Source organism: Excalfactoria chinensis, chromosome 3 (genome assembly GCF_039878825.1).
Source record: "Excalfactoria chinensis isolate bCotChi1 chromosome 3, bCotChi1.hap2, whole genome shotgun sequence".
NCBI classification, from domain to species: Eukaryota; Metazoa; Chordata; class Aves; order Galliformes; family Phasianidae; genus Excalfactoria; species Excalfactoria chinensis.
Genome location: NC_092827.1, coordinates 31,181,444 through 31,199,822, shown reverse-complemented (window position 1 = coordinate 31,199,822; position 18,379 = coordinate 31,181,444). Strand labels below are relative to the sequence as shown.

The 18,379-nt window shown below is 37.5% G+C and overlaps 1 protein-coding gene across 2 annotated transcripts in view; it reads left to right on the top strand.

Annotated features, from left to right (window-relative positions):
• UBE3D (ubiquitin protein ligase E3D) overlaps window positions 1–18,379 on the top strand; it is an 80,289-nt gene that overhangs the window by 13,517 nt on the left and 48,393 nt on the right. For both annotated transcript variants that reach the window (XM_072330854.1, XM_072330853.1), the window contains 4 exons: window positions 994–1,063; window positions 3,406–3,475; window positions 4,234–4,342; window positions 8,749–8,918. In XM_072330854.1, the coding sequence (XP_072186955.1) occupies window positions 994–1,063; window positions 3,406–3,475; window positions 4,234–4,342; window positions 8,749–8,918 (419 nt within the window). The remainder of the gene's footprint in view (window positions 1–993; window positions 1,064–3,405; window positions 3,476–4,233; window positions 4,343–8,748; window positions 8,919–18,379) is intronic.

The window sequence follows — 18,379 nt, the reverse complement described above, 5'->3', positions numbered from 1 at the left end:
CTGACAAAGAACCAATTCTGGAGTTTATATTTTGTGTTAAAGTAGGAGTTGTGTTTACTTGTATCAAAAGTAGGAGTTGTGTTTACTTGTATCATTCTACTGATAATGAGTTTAAATATGAACACTGGAATTAATAGAATAGAGCTGAATCCACATCACCTTTCTGAAACACCATAACACATTGTGCTCTTTAGTTCTTTCCTAGTAGTTCTGCATACTCTATAGAACTTTTCTACTCTGCTGAACGTTAAGCTGGTATTCCTACAACCCTGTTCACAGTGGTTAAAACTTTCTACCGAGTGATGGTAGTGTATGGGAATTGTTGAGTAACGGCCTGAACCACTGAATGTGCATCTGGGGAAAGGACCTGGTCAGCTGTGGGAGCCCAGGTGAAGGCAGTTCAGCTTTGTGACTGGAAGGAGTGGAGCCTGGCTCTATCTCTCCATTTAAGGGCTGACTGCCACTGTGGAAGGATCTCTGGCTGGAGATCCCTCCCTTGTGGAGTTTTTCCCCACAAGCCTAGATCCTCAGAGATGGGTGAGCATTCCTTCCTGTTTGTCCCTTTTGCTTTTCCACTCCTATATCACCTTTCCACCTCACTAGTCCTTCTGACTGCAACAGATAGTCATGTTACAACATAATATTTTGTATATAAAAATTAGGAATAGTTCTCGTGTGCTTTATTTTGCCCTTTTTGAATTCACCTCATCACTTTGTCGTACAGTCACTGGATATTATGAGATTGTCTTGTTATCTGATGCAGGTTGTCCTGTGTGATTGGTAATGGTGCCAGGTTTTAAAATTGGTATGAAACTTAAAATCATGTTGAGGTATAGAAGACTGAAATATTCAATGCACGTCTCTGTATATGTGAACATAAAGGGAGCAGACTAAAGTATGAAGTTCACTGTACATTCCTGGGAGTATGTTAAAATTACATGTTTCTTTTTCAGAATAACAGCAGTGTTTAAACAGTGTTCCTTTTTCCTACAGAAATCAAAGGAGAATACCAGAGTAATTTGTGAGCGCTGCAAGACAACACTGGGAGAAACAGTATCATCAGGTATTGCATGTGCAATCTGAACTATACTTGACTGCGTCAGCTAATGAGTATCAGAGGTTAAAAACTGTACAGGAATGTTGTTTATCAGAAAAAAATGTAGTTCTGGTGCCAGTGTATGTGTGTCATTCCCTTCTGGAATTGCTTTCTCTGTGAGATTTTGAGCTTGACTTACTGCAGGGATGTTCTTCATCTTTGTTTTTGTGGTGAATTTGCTTAATTCTAAAGCTTTGAAAAACGGGAAGCGTGGTTCCAGTTTAGTACAAATCCCAGTTGAATAGGAGACCTGACAAGCTGCAGATTGTTTCTTTTGTTATCAGTCAAAACAGAATAATGGAAAAGTTAATTCGTAACTTACCTTGAGCTTCTAGTGCTTTGTTAACTATTATTGCTAACTTCAAGTCTGGTTTCATGGAATGGAAGGCTCTCATCATTTGACAATGAAATTTTGAGATTCTTGGTTTTCTAAAAGCTGTTGTGACATTGAGTATTTGAGGCTTACCTGAAGTATTCGGAAGATGTTCTTCAAACTGCAGTTTTTAACAGGGAGATAAGCAGTGATAAGACTGTTTCTAGCAGGATTTTTTTTTCTTTCATTCTCCCTCTGCTCTCCTGCAAAAGTGTGAGTCCATCTCTGTTCAGAGAATATAAAAGTGTAGCAGAAAGTGCGAAGCCTGCTTCTGAAATAAGTCACAAGGACACAGAAGACAGAAGTTTGAATGATTATTCTGTACAGAGATCTAAAAAATACAAGTGCTAAGAAAAGCACTTTTAAGGTAAGACATTTGAAATCCTACAAAGCAAGTTGCAAGGCTAGAAAAGATCTTTACAAATCATCATGAATTAATGTCCTCATCTAAGCTTTCAGGCAACTCTAGCAACTCATAGTTAATGTGATTGTTAGTAGAGGAGACAGGAAACACAGTGTAGATGTGCAGAGAATTGTTCTGGACTCTTGTGTTTTGATGAAGTTAGCTTATTGATTGTTTTCAGCATATTTCAGCAGTAGTGTAGGTACTCTATGGAGAATTTGAAGGACAGACACAAATTTGTCCTTCTCCCCACCTCTATTCTCATATATGCTCGGGCTTTTTTTGGGGGGGAGGGAGGGGAAATTCCCACTTTCTATTTCTGTGGGCAAACATCTTCTCAGCGCCCTTGCAGCAGTGGAGCCAATTCCTTGCTTAGGGTAAGCCGTCTTGGACAAGGCACAACATGGATTAGCTCAGAGTTAACATATAATTTCTTAACAGTGAGGATAATTAAACAAACTATAATACTTATCTAGACAAGAGGTGGAGTTGCCAAGACATTAGAATCATTAAAACAGGATTAAGTGTCTTACTGAGAATCATAGAATGAATTGGGTTGGAAGGGGCCTTAAAGATTGTCTGGTTCCAACTCCCCTGCTGTGAAAAAAGAAGCTTATTTTCATCCAGTTTTTATGGCGTGTCTGGATGGTTGTCAAATGAGGCAATCCATTCTACACTTGAAATTTATGGAACTGATGAATCTTTACTATTGCTCTTATATTAAGGCTTAGTGGAATTAATTTATTACTTTGTATATGTAACCTTTTCTGCTTGCTGTTCGGTTAGGCTGTGTGTGTAGCCTAGACTTGGAGCCTCAGTGCATTAGTTTTTTACATTCTTGATGAAGAGTAAATTCTGAACTCAAAAAACTTCCATTTGCTGTTGAAAGAATGTCTTACTGGAGCTTTTCAGAAACACAGTGGAACTTGGAACATGTGTTTCATATATTAGTATTATGTTAGTGCAATTTTTGGGAAGAGGTTCTACTCTGCCTCTTTTGCAAAGAAGAAAATCATTTCCATGTGTAATGTTACTAAAACTCTTGTGGTTCACTGCAGCATTAGTGAGCAGAAGAGGGTACTAAAATACTGTGTAAGCTATGCTGATCTCAGTACTTTAGGAAAGTCTTTTTTTCAGTATGTCTTTCAGGTTTGTCTTGATAGTGCATAGTGGACGGGAGTTAATTGGCACCAGCAATCATCAGTGTGTAAGACATTTCAGTCCAGGTGTTTGGGTTCTTGCATACTTTGTTTCAAGTTGATTGTTCCTAGTGCTAAACAAGGATCAGTGTGAATGACAAACTGCTGATCACGTAGTTATTTCCGACCAGTCTTCTAGCAGTGTTTTCTTATATTAGATTGTTCTCCCACAGACCCGAGCAGGAATTTGATCATGTGCTGCACATCTTAATTGACTGTGGAACAAGAAACTAATTATAGTGTAATTAAATATAATGATACAGTGACTTACAGTCTATTTGTAAAACAGAAAAAAAAAAAAGTCTTCGTTCTTTAAAGGTGTTTTTCATTTTAGATACTGTTAAATACTATGTCACTGAGGTGATTATTTGGCCATCTGAAGAAAATTTCAGCACAGTGCCAAGGTAAAAAATCAGATAAGTTGCTCAGTTATTTGCATTCAGGAAAGGCTGTCAGCAACCTAGTAAAATTCTAAGTTTTTCAGTATTTAAATATAACAAAGTGCTGCATTTTAAGGTAATATAGTCACTATTCACTTGTGCACGATTTTGTGTAGATAATGAGAGATTACAATTTGTTGCAGCATTTCCCTGTTCAGCCAATAAACAAAAATAAAATACTTATTTGAATTATTTAAGTTTTCATGGCATTTGTTGACTAATTATTGAAATTAAAGATTGTTATATAAAGTTAAGTAAGCTTGTAATGTTTCATTGGAAGTGGGGCTTTTGGATTCTCAAGTAATTAAATCTGTAGCTGAGATGGCACAGAACTTGATCCAATGATCTAGTATTATATACTTTGTATTAGTCACTGGCCTTTCTATTTGTGAATTATATTTGAAATATGTGCATTTTTCTGAACTTTGTGTTTTTATGTGTAAAGTATAAGGAAAAGCGTTTACTCATCATTCGACATTTGGTGTTGGTCAAAGTAAGGGATATAGAGCAAATTAGACTGCCAATCTGTTATAGTTCCTGTTGAAGGAGATAAAGTGGCTTTGGGGGAGACGAAGATAAAGAAGCTCAATTTCTTTGTAAAAATGGATAGTAGGATTGTGGTGGAATTGACAGTAGGAAGTTGCTCATACTTGCACTGTACTGGTATGAATGACCTTGCTTGTGTAGTTGTAATTAAAATGTATGATGTGTTTCTTTAACAGGTCTCAATTCATACAGAGCATGGTTGCTCAGTGTCTGGTGGAATTGTCCTCTGCTAAAAGCACGTTTAGATTCACCATAAAAGGTGACAATGGAAGGATCTATATTCTGGTAAGTTTTTTATCTTGAAAAAAGTTTGTTAGGTAAAGCAAAAGCTGTGTGTGCAAGCAAGGCAAAATAGGGAATCCATTCTGTACTTTTAATCAGCAGGCTGGTATTCAGCTAGTTCTAGGAAAGAAGGGCTCCTCATATGTAGCAGTTTATTGGGAGTATAAACACCATCGCTCCCAAGGTTATTTTCCTGCCTCCTTTTCCCTGGCTATTGTTCCTGTGCATGATGCCCTTTGGCCAGTTCAGATCAGCTGTCTTGGCTGTGTCCCCTCGCAGCACTTTGTGCATCACAGCCTCCTTGCTGCTAGGGCAACGTGGAAAGAAGATATGTCCTTGGTTCTGTGTAGGCATTGCTCAGCAACAATGAAAACATCAGTGTGATACTGCCTCTGCTTTCATCCTAAATCTGGAATGTAGCATTGAAACAGCTACTATGGAGAAAATTGACCCTGTCCCAGTCAAAACCACAACACTGAAATAACTGGAATTTCTACTCAGAAAATATGGAAAGCTTAGATCTTGGCTTTGTAATACATATCTTTTTGTTCCACTATTTCTTATCTTTAATCGCTACAAGTTCTTCAAATCGTATGGCATCTTTCACAAATGCTTTTTTAGATCAGGAGAAATTACTCATGTAGTCATTATATTGCATTGGAAAGTGAAATGTAAACAATAATAAAATTACCAATTATACTTGATGATTTAATGCTGTTTGCCTATTTAGATAGTAAGAGCTAAGTTCTTCAGTCTTTTATGGTGGATGGGGATTTGAGTCTAGAGTTTAATAATGGGGGCTAGCTTAGCCTTTTAATGCTCATTAATAATCAGTATGAGGTTGAGTTAGCATAGGGGCTAGCTTCTAATTGGAATCCCTTCCTTTTTATTAGGGATTATTTTTCTTTATGTATGTGTGTTTAACATCAAAAAGGCCTTATTCATTTCCATGGTGATATTCTGGGAAAAGTACACACACCAACAGGTGTTCTGGAGTTACAGCTTAAGTCTTGGGGCTCAGAGGCCTTGTGGGCACAAGTGTAATGTAAGAGGTGTTTATACTAATATTTGAAAATTTAAAAAAGAAGAGTAGTTGCTTATGGCTGTGTAAGTACACGGACAAGTGGTCTTGTTGCTGATGTGTAGTGGGCTGGCTGTTCCATTTGTTTGTATTGAAAATGAACCTGTCAAAGTTTTCCATTTGTAATGTTTGTGCTTGTATACCTGAATGTACACAGCCTAGGCTGTGTATGTAATAATTAAGGTTGAGGTCCTTCCTAAGTCTTTTAAAAAGTGTTTTTTAAAGCACAAGTTTTATATATACTCATTGTTCTTATTTTCTCCGTATCTATCACTTAACATTACACTGTTACCTTATCTATGGAGATCATAACTTGAGCTTCTTTTTAAATTGATGATAACCAAGTTTTTGAAAGCTGTGTACGGAAGGAATTTTTTTATAAAGACTGAAAATAAATAAAACTGTGACATCAGACTAAAACGTGGCTCGGGCAGATCTTCACATATGCTGTCTGTATCATTTCATGGGTAGGATTCACCAAGTAAAACTCTAAAAGATACATCTTAATGAAGTTGTTCTTTGGAGTAGGATTAGGTAAGTTAGCTCGTATTTTAGCAGTGAGTGGGAAGGTAAACAAAGAAAAGAAATGAGACAAATGGACTTGTCAGTCAGATACTGATCACATTTTTGAGGGTGTGAGCAGAACAAGTTTGCATTTGTCAAGGCCAGGGAAAGGGACGTAGTAGCAATCAAGATGTGATGACTACCTTGTTGAGAATTAGCTAACCAGCTCTTTTAGAGAGTTGTATTCTATGTGGGGTATGAATAAGACCGCATTTAATCCACATAGTTTAAATATGTGTATAACTGAGATTTGTTGCAACTTGTTCCCTGACATCATCTTTGAAACTTACAGGCAGGATAATTTAAAAAGGGAAAAGCCACATGAAAATACTTTCACTTGAAGCTACTATTTGAGAAAAGGTCTTCAATCCGCATTATGAATAAATTCTAAACTTTATCTGTCTTTGAAAGTCCTTTTCTTATTGGAGTTGACGTCAAAGGAATTTGCTTCAGCGGGCACTGTTTTTATGCAAAGTAGTAGAAAGATTGTACATTTTCAATAGAATGGTTGAAAGCACAGATGAAAATCTGAACGCTGTGCTAGCCACAAATAACATGTATAAGCTGCTTTGAGTCACTGCACTCAACTTAGTGAATAGTTGTTCATTCACAGCAAAAGCAGGATTTGAAAATTATTCATTCATAGTTGATAGTTGTAGAATACTATGGGGGAGGGGGAAGTATATAAAGTGTTTATTCCTCTCTTTTAAAGATTCAGTTGATTGTTTTGCACTGTGGGCTAAATTACTTATACAGACCTGTGGCATCGCTGTTGAGAAAAGGACTGACTTTGGACAAGTGGTAGGAAGCTGCTGTCAGAAATCACATATCAGCACTTTTGGTAGAAGTACTTTTTACATAGTTCACATTGCAAATTAAATGGATTAATTCATAGAATCATAGAATCACCAAGGTTGGAAAAGACCTAAACGATCATCCAGTCCAATCGTTCACCTATTACTAATAGCTCCAACTAAACCATGTCCCTCAACACAACATCCAGTCTTTCCTTGAACACCCCCAGGGTTGGTGACTCCACCACCTCCCTGGGCAGTCCATTCCAGTGCCTCACCACCCTTTCTCAGAAGTAATGTTTCCTAATGTCCAGCCTGAATCTCCCCTGCTGCAGCTTGAAACCATTCCCTCTGGTCCTACCATTAATGACACGTGAGAAGAGGCTGACCCCCAGCTCACTACAACCTCCCTTCAGGAAGTTATAGATAGCAATAAGGTCTCCCCTGAGACTCCTCTTCTCCAGGCTGAACGTTCCCAGCTCCTTCAGCCTCTCCTCATACGGCCTGTGCTCCAGACCCCTCACCAGCTTTGTTGCCCTCCCTTGAACACCTTTCAGGACCTTGATGTCTTTCTTGCAGTGAGGGGCCCAAAACTGAACACGGTACTCGAGGTGTGGCCTCACCAGAGCTGAGTACAGGGGAACAATCACCTCTCTACTCCTGCTGGCAACACTGTTTCTGATGCAAACCAGGATGCCGGTTGCCTTCTTGGCCACCTGGGCACACTGTCAGCTCATGTTCAGCTGAGCATCAATCAATACTCCCAGATCCATTTCCTCTATACAGTCTAGCAGTCACTCTGCCCACAGCCTGTAGCGTCACCTGGGGTTGTTGTAGCCAAAGTGCAGGGCGCGGCATTTGGTGTTGTTGAACCTCATCCTGTTGGATTCAGCCCAGCTCTCCAGTCTGTTCAGATCCCTCTGTAGGGCCTCGCTACATCTTCCAGGCAGATCCACACTCCTAGCCAACTTGGTGTCATCTGCAAACTTACTGAGTGTACACTTGCTTCTTCTAAAGGAAGATACAGGAAAACTGATACACACAACTCTTCCATAGGCTAATTGTAAGGACTGTCACCTTCTAAAGAGCATCCAAAGGGGGCTTCTTCAAAAGGAAGTCTTAATTTCAGAATGAAGAAACTCTTAATTAAAGCTAATTGTGGTGGTAATGGCCTTAGTGTTTAGGATGCTTTTTTTCTGTCCCCATTTTCTCTGCCATCTTCAACATGCAACTTAAAGCACTGTGTGTAAAAGCCCTAGCTGGTGAGGTATGTTTTGCACATCAGTTTATGAATGTGTACTTTGAGTTACCAGGACAAAACTGATAAATAGCCACTTGCTAAGTGTCAAGTGCAGTTGCCTGTCATAATTAATGTGTGTAAGCTAAATTGATTGTCCTCTCTCAAAACTTATTTATCCATTCATCTCTATCCTTATTTGTGAAATTTTCACTGAAATTTTCTGAGCTTTGATCTCTTATAGACTGTGATTATTACATTCAGTTGTGACATAAACTATGTGTCCTATTACCAGCGGCTTTTTCTCTCACTGTACATGTCATATACCTCATACCAGCCTTACCTTAGACCGTTTTAATTGCTGTTTTTCTCATTGCGTTTCTTAGATCTGTCCAGTCATAACCATATGTTTTGTAAAATTTCTTACTTGTTTGCTCCTCTAGTGCACAGTCTTTCAGTTCCCCCGCCTTTAGTGTGCAGTCATTCAAAATGATGTGCTCTACTATAGAGAAAGAGATCTTAATAGTGAATGACTGTATTAATGTCTGGTTTTCTTCTCTAGGGACATGTAACGGTGAAAATAAAACGTCAGTTTGCTATTGTTGTTTTTTTTACACTTCCTTGGAAACTGTTGTGTTAGTGTCAGGTGTTCATGGTACACCAGATTTAAGATTAGAGTAGAAGAAGAAATTGATTTCATCCTCAGCAAAATAATTTATTTCTTTATTTATAGATATGGCTTTTAAATTCTGACACGTTGCTGGTGGAGTCCTCAGGAAGTTCCTCCTCCCACGGTGCCTTTACATTGTTTGGTGATAATTTCATGCCCAGCTGTGGACCATCGAAGATGTGGAATGCTGTCAAAGTTCTCTACCAGCCATGCATTAAGAACAGGAATAAGGAGTAAGTATGGCCTTTTCTGATTTCAGATGATGATCTTTTGATTCATTTTGCTTTTCAGGTCAGAAATATTTCTTTGAGGTCCTTTGGAGAGTGCAGGAATCTCAGAGGTTTATGTACCTTTTCAGAATTATGTGTTTTACTCTTTTTTTTTTTCCTTTTGGTAACAAAACAAAATAAGAGTTTGGTTTGCCCTTAGAGAAAAATCTAGTGGTTAAATTTTTGCAGCATAATTTTAATACGTAGAGAAGAGAGTAAAGCTGTTCTTAGAGGCACCTACATAAGTGATACAAATAAAGTTATCTCCCTTACACAGGAGAGTGATTTTTCATTTATTTATTTATTTTTCCCTTTCTGAACTCACTGTATACATTTAGAGCTTGGTCTTTTCTCCAGCCCTGTTGACAAATGCTGGAAAGGTTGTGGTGCTGTGGATTCCAAGGAGGAGGAGTGAGGTCTATCCATACTGTCTCAGACATGCTGCTCTGTGGCTGTAGCTCTGGGCAGCATAAAGGAAGGATAGGGGAAAATTGAAGAAAGATGAACATGGACTGCTGTTTGAATTATGTTTGAGTTTAGCCAGGTCTTCCTCTTTGAATTCAATTTCTGTGTTTTACATGAAAATCCCATCTCATCTGTCAGGATACTTAGGGGACTAATCCTCTGTGATTTCCCCAGTAAAGAATTTGGGCATCTTTGGTATAGCTCAAATCAAGAGGGCAAAGGTGGGTTGCTCATAATTCAGCAGATTTTACCTGTCTGTTCCAACTTCAGTCTTGACCATTAAAATTATGCTTTGCTTTGTAAGAGGTAGAGTTTTGTACAGGACTGAAATGTCTTAACCCAAGCTACCTTTGCTACTACAGATCTTTTCTAGTGGGTCACAATAAATTAGTATTAGAATAATCCCTGTTTATGTGGACAATGTGTTTAGCTGCACCACCGTTTAAAATATACTTCTTGTAACCTAGAAGAATGTGAATAATGCTATACAGTACATCAGACCTCTACTTTTTTGCATTAATTATTAGCAAAGGAAGAGTCCTTTTTAGATGATGCAGAAATTCAGCGAGGTGACAAATGAACTTGTGTGTGTAACTGTAACTTGCATTCAAGCCAGTGGTGGCAGTATCTCAAACACAAAGGAGGCCTAAAGGGAAGGGAAAAGATAAGAGATAAGGGAGGTGGTTGAGTTGAATGCCATACCAACGTTTTTTATGTTTCCAATCTGCTAGAGTCCTTAGAAAGGGAAAATTTTATTTGAGCAGACTTTAAAAACACATTATGACAACTGTCCTACCTAGTGTATTAAAGCCTTTAACTGTTAGAAAACAAAGATATGAGAGTATTGATAACTCCAGCATTGACAGGTGATAGAAAAATATTTCTAATACAGTTTCTTGCTTTTAGTTCTGTTGCGGTGGGGCAGACAGCAATGTTTTTGTGTAGGTCACACTTAAATAGTAGTTTGGTGTTGTTATTTTTCCTTTAAACTTTTAGAAATTAGATGAGAGTTTTGAAGAGGTATGGATATATTTAAAATATGGAAGGCGTTCCCACAAGATTGAGTGAGTACATGACTAATTTATAGCCCAAGAGCTCATAAAAGGACAACAATAATGTTGTCTCACACAGACAAGGAAATATGCATACACATCATACACATTTAAATGTTTTCATAGGAGAAATGTGCACCTTGCAAAAACGTGATGTGTTATAGTGAATATTGCCAAGTTTATCTGTTTTAATTTTCAAACACATTCCAATATTGAGTAGGTGAGAAAAACTCTGTAACGTGGGGAATAAATTTAAAGTGGTGCTATTTGAATAAAATGATGAGAGTACAGGGCAAACTATTACTGTTGCTCATGTAAGAGAAAAGATTACTTTTATGAATGGAGTAGCTTCAGAAGTTGGCATTGGAAATCTGTGATCTAAAATGTATTTAGTGAGCAAAAATACATCTTGAAGGATTTACTTTTAAATTGCTTACTGATAGAATGGGGGATATGAGAAGAACCACTACTTGCTCTTAAAGATTCTTAGTTTACTGCTTTTAAGTCACAGAGAGTTGTAACTCACAAGTTTGTGAGATTTAATTACCTGAAAACATACTTACTTCTACATAAATTGAGATAAAAGTCATCTATTTAGTCACTTGCCTAGCATTCAAAAGTGCTTTTCTTGAGTAGTGTTCTCAGCAGCAAAATTTTACTATGTGAGTGTATTTGCTTATTCTGTTTTCCCTGGCAGATTGGTTACAGTTCAGTTGTTTTTGAAGTTTACCTTGTATTTTATTTTGGAATTTGATAGTGAACCTAAGGCACAACTCAGGTTTTAATTCTCCTCTAGCAACAACTGTTCTCCCCTTGGCTTATAATGTAAAAACAGAAGAGAAAGCACCCTATGGTCATTTACAGGTTTACTGTAATTTCATTTTCTCAAGTATGTTGGGATCTTTTGTATGTTTCGGTGTAAGCGTGGTATAAGAAATTAAAACACAGTCCACTTAGTACTGTTAAGCCCAAACATGTCTTACCATTTGCGTCTTATTGCATGCTTGTTTCCCAAACTGTTTGACATTTAAGCACATCGTTGTCATTTCTTCCAGTTGTGGATTTTAAAGAACAGAAGAAAACTGTAGATGTCCCTACAGGTTTGTGTACAAGTTGTTATTAAGTGTGCTAATTCATTCTTCTTCCAAAGATAATGTGCTGGAGCAAGATCCCTCTTGCTTAGTGCTGTGGCACATTTTACATGTGTGGTAGTCCAGTGTTCTTTATGGAACAGAATCATTTGGCTTGTTTTGGTGATGAAACAAGTGCGTGTTGGTTTAAAAGAATGGTTAATTTTTGTTTGATTCAGTCTACGTCAGTATTGCCTGTAAATGTCAGATCACTGAATCTCAGAATGACTGAGGTTGGAAAGGGACCAGCCGAGGCCATCTGGCCCAGTGCTCTGCTCAAGCATGGGCACCTGTGGTCAGCTGTGTAGTATGGATGACTGAGTAGCTACACCTCAAACTACCTGTGGTTTCCTGTGTGAAAAACTACTTCTTGAAGGTGGTGTTCCCTGCTTGCACTGACTGCCTAGAGGATTTGAGCTCTAAAGTAACTGCTTATGGTTAAGAATTACTGAGAGTGAGTGAAAAAACTATACAACTTTTGAATCTGAACCTGGCAAGCAAGTGTGTCTAAATTAGTGTGATTAAAACTACTGTTTTATTTCCTGTAACGCTAACTCAAAAGAATATGTTTAAGTGCCACATCAGATGTAGGTGTGCAGTTGAAATTGCACTGACTCATAAGTCTTAGCAGCAATATTTTTTCTTTTGCACAGTATTGATTTTGGTGTCTACTGATTTGATTAAAGGTTTGGGTTTTTTTTTTTGTCTGATGTTACTGTTGTGATGCTTGAAAGAACCTTGAGGTATGAAATGTGTAAAACAGATGTTGGTGATTTTTTTTAATGTGACTCGAATGTATTAGTGGCTTAGATGGACCAATGAATTTTAAAATAATGTGGATAGCCAGTAAGTAAATTTACCTGTTCACTGTGCAAAGGTAGGGAGGGTTGTGTTTTTGACAGGCAACTTCTGCTGAGCTGCTTTATCTGTGAAGTGGTCACAGCTCTCAGTTCTGCCCTTACCAAAATAAGTACAAGATTCTGGACTTTGAGATGGAAGAACAAAAATATTCAAACTGCTACAATGACATGTATCTTTAGTCTGTAGTACTTATCTAGACAAATGCATGTATGTTGTGGGGACAGGAGAGCTGGTTGTTCTGTTATGGTATTGGTTGATGTGTGACTGTATTCTTTCCTTCAGAGGTGCAGAAACCAAAGTTATTGTTGGCCTAGTACTGTTTTCCCATTCTTAGCTGATCTAGCAAAGTGCAGTAAAAATGACATAATGCTTCAATCTGTTTCCACATTTATCAGTTGGCTTGAAGTAGTGCCTCAACGCGCAGTAAGAATGAAGCCTTGTGCACTGAACAGTAATGTAAACACAGCAGAGGAGAAAGTATCAAAAATAGTGCAACTTGTTTAATGCATTGTGTTTGCCTTTAGTTCTCATATAGATTTCAGGAATTCTGAACAGAATGTCCAATTTCTCGAATAGTGTTTCAGATACCATATTCCAATAGTAATTATAATACTTCAATTGTTCAATTCTGCATACACATCTACCTTTGAAATATTATAGAGGTTTCAGAACCCATGACCTGTTGTAAGGGATTAGAATATTGTTCTGAGCTTCATGTTGCCCGTGAATGAAAGAATCATCTCTGTTTGTTCTGTTCTCTAGGATAGTGGCTGAAATAGTGAACAGAACAGATCTGAGGACATATCATGTAGAGCCTTGGCAATGAATTATTAACAGCTGTGCTGTGGGTATTTTTTTTCCAACAAGCACTGTATATTAGAAGAACATTCAGCAGCTAATAAGGCAGAGTGAAGTTAAGACATGGATAGATATATCCAGACATGCTATTTATAGTGTAGCCCTTGGCATTTTTCCTTGCAGAGCCCTATTCCACTGATCTTTCTGAGGATTGCCTTTTAAGTGTTGTATTGACGTAACCTTTGCATCTTACTTCTTCAGCTATTAAACAGGGCTAGAAACACGTCTCCTGTGTGTGATAGCGTGAGTCCTGAGTAGGTTTGCCAACAGTTAGGTTCCTGCCCTTGTGGGAGCTGTATAAGCAGTCTTTCTACAACAAATTAGTTGAAAGTACATGCAGAGGAACAGTACTCTGTCGTTTCTTAGTGAAGGACGCCTCGTGTATTTTCTGTTCTGTTCTGAGGTATTTATTGGTGCCTGCCACTCTTCTCACAGCAAGGCTCCTTTTCTCCACCTACAAATCTGCTCTGTAGACAGGAGAGGTGTTCCTTTCAAGTAACAGGTTCTTGGCAAATAAGACATTATACAACCAACCTTGACTGCTGGGAGTGATAACGTTAAATACTGCTGGAGTGAGTATGTTGTGAAAATGTGTGAAGAAAATAAGGTTATGCAGCAATTTGACTGTAGTTGGTCTCAGAAAATATTTGTGAAAGTACAGTTAGAGGAAATTATACTTCTCCTTTTTAGTAGTGTGTTAGGTAAAGCTTTAGTTTTCAAAAAGATAGTGATAGCTTTATATTTCTTAAATGCATCCGGAGTCTTTCTGAATGGTTTATAGCTTTTGCGGAAGCCTTCTCCTGGGTAAGAATTCACTGCTTAGCATTTCAGAGTTGAAAAGCAGTTTCCAGGATTTGTTTGCTTGTTGCTTTTTTTAGTTTTTTTAGTTTTAGTTGTAGAAGAATAGAATAAGCTAGAAAAAATGAGTTTGTGGCTCAGAACTTGGTGGTTCTTTTTTTAGTTCTAGCTGTTACAGTTTTTAATTACATCAGAGTCTGTATATAATGAGATGTTTATGCTGCTCTGTTATTGATGGATTGCAGAATATCAAGTTGTTTATTTGCCCCCAAAGTGGTTTTCATTCCGTGTATGACTCCATAGTAATTTGCCTCCTATAAATGTACCAAATTGTCCTTATTCAGTCTGAAGTTTCTTAAATTCCACAGTATGTCACTGATTCTTACATGTCTGAAATAGAAAGCCTTTTCCTAATGTTTCAGTAACTCTGCAGAGACCCAGAGCTGACTGACAAGAGAAATGACCAATCTTTCACTGTTCTGTGGTTTCTTTAGAATGACTTTTGTAGTAGAAGCTGCTTATTGTGCTATCTCTGGAATGATTAAGTGAGTGTGTTTGCAAACAGATTGTGAAGAATCTGTTTTATTTTGAGTATATATTTTTTTTCTTTTCTGTTCCCTTCTTCCATTCTTTCATAGTATCAAGAGAGCTGACACTGCGGATGGGGTGCTTTGCCTTAAAAGAGCTGACGGAGCAGAGCTTTTTGGATGATGTGATGACAGTCAAAATACTCTTTAGAGTTCAAGGAAGACATACGTGGAGGCTATAAGCCTGATGAACTGTGAAGGAAGGGATGATGGTGCTTTTTTTTTTTGTAGCTAGGGAGAGGAAAGATCATTTCTGTAGTAGTAACATACTTTTCCCACCTCTAGGAAAAGATGCATGTAAGTATTTAACTCTGAGGAGAAAAATACTGATCCTTGTTTATTGAAACGAGACCTACTGTGTGCAACACTCTGTGATGGTTACTGAAAAACATTCCTAATTGATTTTTAAACAGAAGTATCTTCCCAACTCTTTTGTTTTCTATGTCTAATCTTTCCAAGTTTTAATAGTCCCAGAAGTATTAACTGAGTTAGAGAAGAATAAGAAAATCAGAAAAAGATACCAGAATAAACCTTTGTCTACCAAATGAGGTGTCCTGGATCTTTTGCTCAGGTCATGCTCATGTTATTCCAGTTGGGCTTATTGCTTAGGGTGCCTTTCAGCCCAGAGTTTGAAATATAGCTCTGAAGTCAGAGGAGATAGGATTCTGGCTACTTATTGTTTTATTATATAAAGATGGATTTTCAATCCTGATTCAACTGTTTGTGAAATTTTGATGAATAGTTTCCCTTTCCTGTTGCATAGCATAAAAAATGCTTATGTTTCAGTACTCATCTTGCAAGGTACAGCTGTTGAACTGTGCTTTAGAAGTGATAAATGTTGTATACACAGTAATTGGTAATGTACGAAGAAGAAATTGAATATAAATACAATTGCTGATTTACTGCTTGGGTTCTAAATTTTAGGAAGAAATAATTAAGATTTTCTATCATATTTAATACACTTTTTTGAATTGGGATTTGTGATTCTGTAATGTGATAGGTGAAAATGCAATTCAGGCTTATATTATTTTTCTTATTCTTCATATTTATTAATGAAGCACTAATTCAATAAGGCAGAGGTCTGGTAGTTCTCATCTCTCTCATTCATATCACAGTTGCTCGGATCTTTTGGTCATACCAGAATTTGTGATGAGAGAAACTGATGAGTTGGTTTGGAAAAAGTTTGTGATTAAAAGCGGCGGGACAATATGGAACTAATTTAAAATGTATAGCTTGAAACAGCTGCACTGTCAAGTAGTTAATTCCACTTTTATGAGATCATAAGGGTATAAGAAATTCCATGCTGGGCCAAATCAGTGTTCCCTCTATTCTTTCTCTGAGATCAGGAGGTGTTATTTAGAGGAGTATGTGAGCCTCAGGACATTCTTGTACTGCTCAGCTTATACTGTTGTTTTATTAAGGATGTTAAGGGGATACAGCCCTCCCTGTTTCCTTTAGTATCTGTTCATGCATCTTAGGACCATCTTTCATATAAACACTTTTTGACCTTAATGGTGCTTTCTGCCTCCACAGTCTCTTAAAACAGCAAGCTCCAGATTTTCACTACTGCTGTAGAGTACTCTTTTTACTTGTTTTAAACTGATCTCTTGCTAGTTTCAGTGAATTGCCTCTAGATCTTGGGGGATCTGGCGAACAAAACTCTGCATTTATACTGGCAAAATAGTTCTTGGTTATATTTAGATTTACTGTCCAGTTTGCTGGGGAGACTGCGATGTCAAATCTGCGTAAGTCCTGCTGTAAGATGTGTGTCTCTACTATGTTTGCTTTGGTTTTCTTGCAGCCTTTTTTGAAAGCGCAATAGCCTTAATGTCATAGTGATGTTACACTGAAAATACTTTTATAATTATAGGTCAAACTATGGCAGCTTTTCCCTTATGCAGTTAGAATTTGCTTCTGAAAGACTTACAAGGACTATTGGGTTTACTTAGGCATTGAGTATTTACAATTCCTATAATATCTTTTAAATGACAGGATCCATTTGAGAAGGAAAGAAGCCTATACTGAGACAAGAATGAAAAAAAAGAACTTACAAAAGCACCTTGGACAGATTGGAGACAAACATCAAAACTTGATATAGTGAATTCTAAAGTCTGTTCTAAACTAATTAGTATTTGTTGTTTCCAGTATATTTCTCCGTGACAGGCTGTGTAAACTAACAATAGTTAGATTAATGAAATGATTTAGGGTGGTAATTTTACTTGAAATACTTTGTGTATCAGTAAGGCAAAAGCAAATGGGGAGCCAAATGACTCAAGACCATAGAAAGTTAATTTGTGAAGTTGCTCTGGATATTGTTGCTTGCTTGTTGAATACGTGTGGTAGCAATATTGCTGCTGGTTGCTTATTTTAAATGCTGTAGCATTAAGGATAAACAGAATTCAGCAGTTCTTGTGCTTGTCCTCTGAATACTGGATTTAAGCTGTAAATGAGATTGTGTATGACTAATAAGCGTAATTGATAGTGCTGTGGATATGAATGTGTGAGGCAGGATATCTAGGTGGAAGGTACTGTTTCAGACAATAAAATTGCTGAAGATTTTTTAGGTTTTCAGTCAAATACATTTCTGAATTACAGTCAGATAGTTGCTGAAGGCAGAACTGGTAGATCTACCCAGAAGTCTGATTGTCTGTACCTGTTTCCCCTTTCTGTGTGATTAAGAGTATTACATTTGGTCTACATTCTTCCCAGCCTGTATGCTCTACCTACGAATGTCTGAAGCCTTACTTCACAGTGATATGAACAGATAATGATTTTATGGAGTTGTTTGTGCATCTGGAGGCATTTGTTTAAACTGAACACCTATGTCTCCAGTGCACCAACTTGGGCCTTTAAGCTCACGTTGATCAGTTCTGTTGATGGCTGATCAAGGCTGCAGTGTGAAGTCAGTAGCAGAGCTATTTAGAAGTTGCTTTTTAAACTAAGCGCAATTTTTTTTTTCTCCTTGATTTTTCTATGCTGGTTTTTCTAAAGCTTCCAGAATGGTTTTATTTCAGTACAGAAATGTTGCTGAAGTGCATCAGGCATTGTAGCTGCACTTTGTGTACCACCTTCTTTTCTTTTCGGCTGGCTGTTCCTGTTTGTCCTGTGTCCCTCACAAAGCAGTAAGACAGTACAACAATATGTTGTATACTCTCTTCTTCATCAAAAGTTGATCTTTTCTGATAGAAACTGCATGACTGACAGGAAAAAAATATATATATGTTGAAATATTTCCATACATTTGTCATCTGAGCACTTTTTTTTTTTCCAGATTTTAAACTTCTTTCAGAAGTTGGGGAGCAGTTTTTTTAGTTAAGGAAAGAAAAAAAGGGAATCCCCAGTGATTCTGATCAGTTGGAATTAATGCTGTATTGTGAAGATTCATCTTCTGAAAAAGAGGCTTGCACGTTACTGGAAGATGAGCCTTCACGTATTTAATGATTCAGTGCATTTTAAGTCTAATATCTTTATGACGTGAGCTTTACTTGTTGTAGTCACACCTAAAGATTTGTTTGTTGTTACTTCCTGTTTTCTTCTATTTGCATATTATTGCTGTGAAATTATATTCCACCATTGTATTTCAAACAGCAGTGGCTGTGTGTCATTAATAATATTAAGGCCCGTGAGTTTTGAAGCATATCATGATGACTAAGAATCTCTCAACTCAGAGTTTG